We start from the raw sequence: 11,455 nt of genomic DNA, 5'->3' as shown, positions 1-11,455 counted from the left end.
GTAGTTTTTTCATATTGCAGAATTTGAAGGTAATCTGTGTTTTAGAATATTACCCTCCTGAGTGGATTGCTTCTTTCCCTCCCTGTTCATAACTGTTTTAGCTTCCTTCAGGAAGAATATTTGTATCCAGATTTATGAAATGTGCCTTGTAGTACAGCAAGTTGTTTGCTAAACAATGAAACTAATGCTGGTTTTCTTTGAGTCCTTTATCACCTACACTCCCAGCCACACAACGGTAACCTCAGATTTCCCAATAGTTCTGCTTATTGCAATGCACCCAGGTACTCCTCCCATGCTTGGAGTCCTCTTTTGCAATACTTTTGCTCCCTTTCCGTATTAAATTCCTTGTCTTCATTCCCCTTCCCTGTCCTCACTGCTCCTACCACCCCTACCAGCCACCCACGTTTTTTCCCTCTGTTCTGGTAAGAGTTAGCAAATGATGTGTCTGGTCTGCAGCCTTGGGCTCTGATTGCCAAGTTCATGAGTTCATCTGGACTGAACAGCCGGTGGAGGAATCTCAAGTGGGGGCTGACCTCTCTTTGTCCTGTGTGTGTCAGGGGGCAGGGGTGGTAGATGCCACCAAGTGCTGCATTCATTACGTGGCTGCTGTTTCTTATTAAAGGTGCACAAACTTAGCATCTCTGTTTTAAATCAGGTAGAAAGTAGTCAAAGAACTCACAGGCTGGCTGCATGGAAAAGAGGCTCTCAGAATTTTGCAGGAGGGGGAAGAAGGTTTTCCCCGCCTTATTTAGTCTGCCATAGGGAAAATATGCCCCATTAATTTTAACAGATTTTGTTTTATATGTGTGTAGCAGATAGACTGCTGCAGGTGCACTTCAGTGGATTTATAATCTGTGCTACTTGTGTACTTATAGAAGCCCTTCTTGTTGCCTTAGGCTTTGGGAATCACTAAATGGCTTTAATATTTTCCATTTTGCATTTTTAATTTATCATATGAAACAACATAAGTTAATAATTTGATTTATGGTTAACTCTCTTTTTCTTTCCGTTTCTCCATTCTATGCATATTAAAATCTGGATCATAGCAAATCATCAGCCTTGTTAATGACGGTTCTTGAACAGGAGACTGGGAATTCTCTGAGAGCAAGTATTTGTTCTCTGCTGTGTTGTGCTCTAATAGCTTTCTAAGGGGCATGCTGTGAAAGAGCTGTGCTTGAAGCAGAATAAACAGATGTGCTTTAGCACTTTTGGAAAGTTGAATGCCTTCGAGTAAGACATATCAATGGCAATTGATATACATGGCATTCACTCTGTTTCTATTAAATAACATGATTAAATCTGCAATATCAAAAACAAAGTTTAGAACATATATTCTCTGCCTTTTCATTTTTCAGATGTGTTTTTCCTACAGAACTAAAAAAGCAGAAATAACTTACAGAGAATGCAAAGCCTCAACATTCATATTTTTTTGGTAAGACAACTATTCCTAAGCTTTGCCCACTACTTGCCGTGCTGAAAGTGTTTTCTGGGTGATGGGAGGTATCCATTTCACTGTGAAACTTCAATCAGGTGCTGGAACAAAAAGAGCACACACAGTCATTGGGTTTGGAAACACAAAAAAGCAATTAATAGACAACATTACTGTCCTATAGAATTTAGATACTGAGTCAGGTTTTGGAGTATATGTTTAAAAACAGTGTCCAAGACATAAGCTACGAAGGTGGTCTCAAGTCTAGAAAATCTGTCTTGAGAAATGTTAAGGAGTGCAACTTATATAGTATTTAGGCAGATTTTTTTTAAAGCTATTTGGTATAGTTAAAGGGTTAATAGCCAAATGTTTATAAATTTTCAAGCCTAAGTTTTTGATGAAAGAGTGGACCTCTGCCAAAAAATCTGCTTCACTCAAAACATCTCTTTATCATCTGTATTTGAAATGCCCAGATTATTCATATATGACTTGAATTTTTTACTGACAGCTGACACATTTCAATGCTTAATCACATTGCAGTTCAGGGACGTGATGCATCCCAGTGATGAAGCCTAAATCCTCCCTTCTGCAGCGCCATGAGAAGGAGCTCTCTGTCCTGCCACCAAATTGCCAAGGGATGTCTTGCCTCATAGGCAATGCCTATCTGGAGGCTGAACACTGACCTTTAGCTGGGCATCTGCACAGAACTCCCTCAAGGCGTGTCATGGTTCCGTGAGACTTACCATTAGCATAGTTTTTTACTTAACACTGTAACATTACAATTTTACTCCGCAGTCTGCCATTATACAGAGCTAATATAATTTGCATGCAGCATGCTGAGAGCTACTTAAATGACAGCTCCCTTTTAGATATGCTGTCTGTGTCTGACTGTTCAGAAGATTTAAAGAGCAGAAAGAATTTCTGAGAAAAACAGCTCCGGATTATTATTTTTTTTTTAAATTGTCTTTTATTATTGTAATTGCTAATGCAGTTACCCCTTTGAGACATGCTCATGGTCCTGGCAGACCCATAAATCCTTGGGTCAGAATTAAGTTCTAGCCTACAAACGATAACGTGCTAATCTCACATCTGATCTAGCCAATGCTGCAACATTAGCATGGACAAGCTGAAGAGGTGTGGCTGGCAAAGTGATGGGTAAAAATGCAGATTGTCTAGAAGTGAGCTTTTAAATGTAAGTTCAGTTATTTAAAATGGGAAAACACTCATGTTCCCAGACTGACACTGTCCCTTTAATAGAATGGCTTGGTCTCCCACTCAGCCCTGGCTAAGTGCCCGACTATCTTCATTTAAACTTTGGCCAGCTGAACAGCAATAATAGACCATAAATGATCTAGATGCAAGGTAGATCCATTTACAAGTGGATAGGCTGTTTATTTACAGGTTGCCTTACTTTCGTAAAAAAACCCCACATTTTCCAGTATGACCTACTGGAGATATTTTCTACACTGACATCTTATTTAGTCCACCATTTGTTTTTTGAATGCCTTCGAAGGTAAGAGAGTTATTTCCTTTCTATTTTTAGAGGACTGCACTGATGGTTTCTGAATATGTAACTGCTTGATAGACTTGAAAAGAGGATTTATGAAGGATATTTATATTTAATATATTAACCCTGTTATTAATGATATTTAAAAATGAATTATTGTAAATTACAGGTGTATTTTGTAAATCAGTTTTAATGGAGTTCTGTCTTCTCTAGAATATGTTGACTCGCTGACTTAATTGTTGTAATGCTCATTTTATTAGTGTATATTGTTATTATAATAAAATATTGTCTTTATGGAAAATATTACACACATTCTGTTACAGCCATGTAGCATTCATAATACATTAATGTACTGAATTTCATTACTAAGCCATTGTTTCTTAGAAATATAAGTTGTTCATACTGCTGCTCCAGGTCTAGGTAACATAGCTGCATCCCAAAACACCCAGATCTTCGTTTATTCCTAACAATTAGGGATTTCTAGAAACAAACTATATTCTATGTTTTCTGTAATATTTCTGGTAATATAATTAGTTTAATAACAAAGTATGTTAATAGCAGTATGCATTAGTGACAATTCCTTTTACCCTTTGATAGATGTTCAAATGAAAGCCAAAGACAGCACTGGGTTTTTTTAAGAAAGAAAAGAGAGCACTGAGATTGTTCTACCTGTATTTCTTGTCTAATAAAGCAGGTTCTAACATACATGTGAGCTACAGTTGGGACTGTACTGGCTGCTCTGCTTAAATCACCTACCGAGTAACTTTTTATAATTGTTTTTTATATGTGGTCTCTAGAATTGTGCTTCCCACAAATGTGTATTCTGTATGTAAAGTATCTGTATTTATTTATTTGCATCTATTAATGAAGTGTTCACAGGTGATTTTTTTGCTTTTAACAGAAAGGAAAAGTCATCTGATTTGGGATCAAAGTCACTATGTGGAAAAAACACTCTTTCTTTTGCTTTTTGCTTTTGGCTTTGACAACATACGAGATAGGATATGGGCAAAACAGAAAAAAAGGAAAGCATTCTTCTTCTCACATGCAAAAAGATGAAGGTAAAACCATTTTCTTAAAATTTCTAATTGACTATGCTGTATGTCTCCGCATGTTTCAGGATAATTAGCTAGTAATTGACAACTTATTTATGCATTTATAAAATGTGATTTATTCTGATTATCAGGCCTGGAAAATACTGTGGTGAGATTTACTTGATCATGAACTCCTGTTTGATCTATGATTTCCATTGACATGCATACCTCTATCAAGATAAATCATAACAAGCCTGATTTTCAGTTTGAAGTTGCATGTGGGAAATTTTGTATACAAAATAACTAAAATGCTAAAACAATTTAATCAAGACCCTAATTTATAAGTTTTTGTCTGTAGACTGTATTTAATAATACTGATGAATTAAAGTAACTTAAATTTAGTTACTTGACTTCAGTAGAATTTTTGGCATTTACAGTGAAATTTATCCTTAGAATTTTTACTGGGAAGACAGTGGAATCCTTGGGGAAATGATCTGAGGATTGGGATTGTTGCAGAGAATTATCTGAAATCTGTTGTGCAGGTGTGCCCATCATTCATAGATTTAACTTTCTTGTTCCATTACAGGTGATATGTGTCTTGTTGATATAGTCTTTATCTTGGACAGTTCAGAAAGTGCCAAAAATCAGTTATTTGATTTACAGAAGAATTTTGCTCAAAACTTAAGTGACAGCATTTTCCAGATGAAGCCAGTTAAGTCTCAGAAGTATAATGTCAAACTAGCAAGTATGCAGTTCAGCAGCACTGTCAGCATCGATCATTCCTTTAGAGTCTGGAGAAATGTGCAGAATTTTAAAGAGAAAATCAAGTCTCTGGGCTTTATTGGCCACGGCACCTACTCCTATTATGCAATTTCCAATGCCACTCAGCTGTTTAAAACTGAAGGTCGTAAAACAAGTGTGAAAGTGGCTTTTTTGATGACTGATGGTGTGGATCATCCAAACAGCCCTAATGTCCAGGGTATAGCTGCAGCCGCTAGGAGTCTTGGAATACATTTTTTTACCATTGGCCTTTCTAAGAAAAAAGTCCAAGAAGAAAAATTGCGCATGATATCTGGTAATTCATCCTCTAAGCGTGTCTCATGCCTGGATGATGACAACCTGATAGCTGATGTAACATTGGAACTGGTAAGTAACGCTGATGTTAATTAATCTTGACACCCATCTGTCCGTGGCATATTTCATTTAACTTTGATAGGTAAGTCCTGAAGGCAGTGCAGAGGTTTGCAGGTGAACCAGGGCTGGAGTTGGCCTCAGATTTGGAAGTTCAGGAAGGTTGTAAAGAACATGTGGGACATCTGCAAGAGCTGGGCTCCAGCGTTGGTAGCAGAGAAGGTCAGTAACTCTGAGCTTAAGAATTAACTTCAAGGAAGTCTGATGAAGCTAGTAGAATTTTTTTAATTGACCTAAGTGGGGTCAGGTTTCCAAAGTGCGGTAAGTACTGCCACTGTAGTTATTAGCTAAGGGCACTTAGCTTTCTGCCCTTCTAGTGCAGCATAAGGCACACATAAGAAAAGGTAGGGAATACTCCTTAATTAATTTCTTAGTTTAGAGTAGAAAAAAGTGTTGCTGTGAGAGAGATTTCGGCTGGACTTGACCTTTCTTGCTTCTGGGCAATAATGTGCAACGTGTTGGCGTGGTCTAGGAAGTGTTTGGGGTTTAAAATCCTAGAAAATATTTTCAAGTAAGAGAAGACTTTCCAAATAATAAATTAAGACAGTTTGGAGGAAAATAGTTATTAGAAAATGCAATAGCTTTAATTAGGGAGTAGTCCATACAGAATTTATGCAACATTTTTGTAGTCTCTTAAAGGTGGTAGAAATCTAATTTGGAAAATTTAAAATCAGAAATGGAAACTTGGTAGTTATTCATGAAAATAAGTTAAGTTTTGCAACTAAGCACATGGCTAGAGTTCTCACAGATGCAGTAAGTGAAAGGCATTTCTGAAATAATTCTTGTTGTTATAGATCTATTTTTTGTACCTGTGAAGGTGTATATTTACAAAAGAGAAAGTCTTCTGTGAGATCTCAGGGAATGGTGCTGTTGTGAGGAATGTTTCTGTGGTGCATGTCTCTTCTACATGAGGAGTCAGGATGGAGGGAGCTTCCCCCTTTATCTATATGAAAGTAATTTTTTTTTCTTCTTTTCAGGAAGCCTTGCTTCAGAAGCAGGTAGGTGTTTTGAGTTTTGTGTGTTTCGATTACTTTTATTCATACTAGATCTCCTGATGCCTGCTTCTTCTATAATGCAACAATACTCCAGGATTAAACAGCCTTCCTTCCCTGAGTAAAGTTTCCAGTCGTGTTTGCTTTTATTTTAACTTTCATCCATTTCTTCCATGCCTTCTGAGAAATCTACGACTTGTGTTCATTAGTGGGTAGTATCAACAGTAAGATATAAAGAACTCTTCCTACCAGAGTGGAATAGGACTCATATAACACATGCAAGTTCATTAGTGGTCTCATTAGAAAACAATAGCAATGTCAAAATTCTCCAAAAATTATGTAAGATTTCACAGTACTATTTACTACATATATCCTACCATAAACATTTGTAGTTGCAGTAGTAACAGATGTATTTGCTTTTCTTATAAATAAGGTGTATACAGGATATAATCAACAGTAATGTTGATTTTATAAGAAATATATATATTAGAAGAATCATTTCTTTCCTGTTATTCCACTTCTATTTTTTCTAGTCTGTGGCTAGGCAAAAACAGAGTTTTTGCTTTAAAAGTTTGAAATAATACATTTGAAAAATGTGCTCCTTAATGTTTCTATTAACTTTTTAGTGTATGTGGAAGAACTGCGAGTGTGAAAAGGGAGTAAAAGGAGACAAAGGTGATTCTGTAAGTATGCATTCATTTGAAAAGCCTCCTGAATTTGAATTTTAATCCTTGAAATCAATGTTGCACAGTATTTTAATGGGTTACTATGCCTGTAAAAATCAAGATATTAGCTGTGCATGTACTGCAAAAAGAAGCGATGTATCAGCATGTCCCTGTGAAAGGCCACACTTAAAAGAGCTCAGAACAAAATCAATCCATAATAACATGCTATCTTGGAAATATATTTATATTATTGGCTAACAAAACACTGGGGATTAAGAAGTACATGATTTTGAAGCCCAAATTAAAAAGTTATTCTTGAATCTTATAGTGGGGAAGGAAAGGTCCATTAGACAAAGGTTTACTTCCACCAGCAGCTTCTATTTGTGTAAGGGATAAAGGTTCAAAAGAGTGAGGGTGATGGCATATATGAAGAAAAGTCTAAAACTCTGCCTTCAACACTCTCTTTTCTCTTTGATATCTCAACACATAACTGTTTCTCGGCTCTGGTAAAGAAGAGCGAAATGAGAGTTCAGACAGGGTGTGACCTCTTTGATCCCGTTGTATCTTTAGTAGCTACCCCAGAGACAACCAAGGTGCACACAGAGGATTTTGCCTTTCTCCCTAGACACTAAGCAACTGGTCAATCATATGTGTAGCAGCTTATGACAGGAGGGCCTATCATCCAGTCCCTTGGTTCTGGATAATGTGCATGTGGAACTAAACCCCGTTTCCAATTTAAAATTTAAGATCCAAGAATTTTAAGTTATTATATCCAAAAATATTACATGTAACCTATTATATATGTATTTTTATATATATACACATACACACCAAGCTGTCTAGTCTCCACCTTCATGAACCTCCAGACAGACAGGAATAATGGTGTAGTCAGTTTTTATTTTGGGGCTGCTGAATATTGCCACTAAGCTGTTCTGTGCATAGGTGGGGTTTAAGCAGAGATCAGATAGTGGTGGGTAACTCTGAAATATGGGGAGGAGGAACTGTGTATGGTTTTTGTGACACCTTCCTGGTTAGATTTTCAATTGCTCCGTAGAAAATGTATTTATCATTGAATATTGATTAATAAAAAAAAATCACAGGTAACTTATAATACCAGATTTCTTTTAGCTGAGTGAAAGTAGTCTTACATGTGCCATACCTAAATCAGTGTGGGTTTTTACCTAAGCTTACTCCAGAATGATTTTTGGCCTGCCCCCAAGGTGCAGTCTTAGAGAAACCGGAGACTTTTATCCTCACAGTGATAATAAAATTTTCCTGCTTTGTTTCAGGGCAGTGCTGGTAACAGAGGGGAAAAAGGTGAGCCGGGACCAAAAGGAAACAAGGTAAAGTGAATTTAAAAAAATAAAGCAAATTTCTATCTAGTTTTATTCAAACCATAGAAGTGAATGCAACAAAGGACAGTAGATTAAAATATGATTCAAAAGATTACCTTTTACTATCAGAGGTTGATAGTTAGCTGCCTTAGAAGTGAGAGAGAAAAATCTGAAACTAAACTGCTACCAAGTTAACAATGCCTGTCATTCCAGTTTTACTCTGACAGCAGGCATCTCTGAATCTAGCTGAAGGCTGTCTAAACTCCACAGAGCTTTCTAAGAGTACACAAATCTCTTGAGCAGAGTGGATTGCTTTGATGACTACGATTTCAGTCATCTAATAAGAGTAGTTGAGTTTTCTATGTTAATGTTCAGGAATTGTGTGTCCTTCATTGTGGGAGGAAGAAGTGTGGATATTTGTAAATAGGAAAAGCAACTTTGGCTCCTTAAACAGTGTTCTTGGTTTTAGTGTAATAGTGATAAATGAGAGAGCAGTATATATTTCAGTTGTATTCCTTTGCTTCTAATAGGGTGATGCTCAAAAAGGAGATCATGGAGAAAAAGGTGAAGAGGTATGTGACTACCACAGTGTTAACTCACATTTGGTTTTTTTCAGGTTATCTTGCAGATCCTGATTTACAGTTTAGTTCCACTGAACTGAAAATGTGTTTTCCGTTTCTCACACATCTACTTTATTAAATTATTTAGAGCACCTCAACTAAGTTCTGGAACTTAGTTCTGGAGAAGCACCCGTACCGAGAGAAACAGTCTAACCACGTGCTTAAGTATAGAGATGGGATGCTACTGGCAAAAGGAGTTTTTGAAGCAATGTGGTTTTGTAGTGACTTGCATTAGACTTATCCCAAAGATAGAATTGAAAATGTCATCACTAAAACCATCTAGATAGTACTCCACTGTCGTCTGACGTCTGATTTTTTTCAGCTTGATTTCCTGTTGATTCACAGTAGAAAGACTAACACTACTCCATGCATAAGATCAATTCAGTTTAAAGGTCCCGTTTGAATGGTAGCGTATATCTGCCTAGAGGCTGGCAAACTGAGTGGCATATTTACAACTAATGCTATGTGGAAAAAATACACGTCTAAATTTGCAGAGAATTGTATGCTAAATGATTCCAGAGAGATCTTTTATTGTTGTGAATAGTTAGACTTCTGAAACATAATTATTTACTGCCTTTTTCCCTACTTAAATTAGCAGTATGTTATGCCTTTGCTTTCTCTTTTATGATCTTCCCCCCCCTTTTCTTTTTTTTTTTCAATTTTTGAATAGGGACCTCCTGGCTACAAGGGAGACAAGGTAAGATTTTCATAGAATAGAAGTAGTCTAAAAATAAATTGTCACTTGCTGACAGAGTATGTAAAAGAATGGAAAGAAGAGCCTATCTTATCTTTTTGTCATGATAGCTCCTAATGCAATCCTTGGATAGAAATTCATCATTTATGTAAATGCTTGCAGAATGTCTTGTTGGAATTAAAAAAAAAAAAAGAAAAAAAATCAGAAAATGTAATCTAAATATAAAAAGAAAAATGTCAAGGATCAGAAATAAAGCTGCTGCAAGGAAAAAGAAAGTTGAGGGTTGAATAAGAGGTTAAATAGAAAGGATGTGAAATTGTTTGCTACAAACACAAATAGATATGGCAATCATTAGCTTTTAAAAACCTTACCACAAGGAATTTTACTTCTAAGCTAATTATAACTTGCAAAGGCTAATGCTTGATCAAAAAAAAAATCTTGAGATAGGCTCTCCAAGAAGCTAAAAATATTTTACACTTCAGTAACTTGCAAGAGTCTAGAGCTGAAATTTATGTTGCAAACTGGACCATCGCAGCCAGAACAGAAATAGAGATAATCCCTTTTTGACTTGGTTTGGACACTTATCTCCCTACAAGGATTGTTAATAAAAGCAATGCCTCTCTGAATCTTTGTATTCATTAGAAAAATGCTTCAGTCAATTTTATGGAAACATTTCATAGAAATGGGAAAAACAGACTCATATGTCTACTTTTCATATGTCTATTAATATGTTAAATCATCAGTGGAACACATTAGTAATTCTCTTTCTTCATACCATTTGTACAATCTCACAATTGTTATTCAGGAAAATCTCAGACACCACAGTAATGAAATCAGAACATAGAGAGGATCTCTGGACGCAGCACAGTGAGGTGGAAAAACACAGAAAAATTTATTAGATATTAAGTGTATTATCTTCTTATGATGTAGATTGGAAATTTTGTAGGCATTCTTAAAGAGAAAAAGTGTATGTCTTGTGTAGAGCAGACCATATCTTCTACAGACCATATCTGATGATGCTACTCTCAGGTCTTCAGAATCTACTAAACCTCTTGTGCTACTGAACGGCTTGCACAGTCTTTATTGCATGTAGTGTAATCAAAACATCTTGCTTAGCTGTTAACCTTTTGATTTCTTATGAAGGGTGAAAGAGGAGAATGTGGATCCCCAGGAATAAAAGGGGAAAGAGTAAGTATTGTTTTTATTTTTAACTCTTTCATGTTGGTGAAGATACTAGAAAATCAGGTAGCATATTCATAAACATAGCTTGTAAAGATTATTGTGAATTTGGAACATCTTGTAATTCCCTGGTAGTAGAGATGCATTCATAGTAGAAATACAATTTGTAGAAACTGAACCCACAGTTTACCTGCAGTGAGAGAAGAAATGTAGTCACATACCTAAAACAAAAGCTGTCCTGACCAATAGCAGGTCCTGCTTACAAAGGACTGTGAGGGTGTTACAGAGTTCACAGGATTTTTTTTCCCCTAAAGTGTTAATTTTAATTCAAGTGTATAGTGTTATATTACAAGCAGGTTCTTACACAACCTGGATGACTTTCAGGTCTACCAGCCCATATGTGCTGATATACACTTCTATCTAGTCCTCCTCTTCTTTTAACCTGAAGTGCAGAAGTGATAAAAGTTCATGTAGATTTTACCTGGTTTTTACCCTCTGACAGATGGAAGGATAATCTGCTCCTGAATGTGATAATCATGTATCTTGAGTTCATGTAAGCAGGTTTGTATGAGTACTACAAACCACTGATTTATAGAGTTGTTAAGTGCTACCAACTGGATTGCAATTGATCATTCTATTAAAGCACACTTCTTCAGTTTTAACATCCATATTATTCTTATCTTTATCAAAGACCAACTTGAAAAGTACGTAGTTCCTGGAACCTGTTATTTAATGATGAATTTCTGGTACAAATTAGGAAATATTCTAAATCAGCAGTATTTGTCACAAAGAGAAAAGGGCATTATACTATAA

At 36.2% G+C, this 11,455-nt stretch overlaps 1 protein-coding gene across 1 annotated transcript in view; it reads left to right on the top strand.

Moving 5' to 3' along the window:
* The first annotated feature begins 2,001 nt into the window (after positions 1–2,001).
* COL28A1 (collagen type XXVIII alpha 1 chain) overlaps positions 2,002–11,455 on the top strand; it is a 79,554-nt gene continuing 70,100 nt past the window's right edge. The window contains exons 1-9 of the mRNA XM_075082901.1: positions 2,002–2,942; positions 3,838–3,994; positions 4,554–5,113; positions 6,136–6,156; positions 6,777–6,833; positions 8,105–8,158; positions 8,680–8,721; positions 9,440–9,466; positions 10,607–10,651. Coding sequence (XP_074939002.1) covers positions 3,874–3,994; positions 4,554–5,113; positions 6,136–6,156; positions 6,777–6,833; positions 8,105–8,158; positions 8,680–8,721; positions 9,440–9,466; positions 10,607–10,651 — 927 coding nt within the window. The 5' untranslated portion in view covers positions 2,002–2,942; positions 3,838–3,873. The remainder of the gene's footprint in view (positions 2,943–3,837; positions 3,995–4,553; positions 5,114–6,135; positions 6,157–6,776; positions 6,834–8,104; positions 8,159–8,679; positions 8,722–9,439; positions 9,467–10,606; positions 10,652–11,455) is intronic.

This window comes from Phalacrocorax aristotelis, chromosome 2 (assembly GCF_949628215.1).
Source record: "Phalacrocorax aristotelis chromosome 2, bGulAri2.1, whole genome shotgun sequence".
In the NCBI taxonomy this organism is placed as follows: domain Eukaryota; kingdom Metazoa; phylum Chordata; class Aves; order Suliformes; family Phalacrocoracidae; genus Phalacrocorax; species Phalacrocorax aristotelis.
The sequence above is the reverse complement of the archived record's forward strand: the minus strand, read 5'-3'. Positions and strand labels throughout refer to the sequence as shown.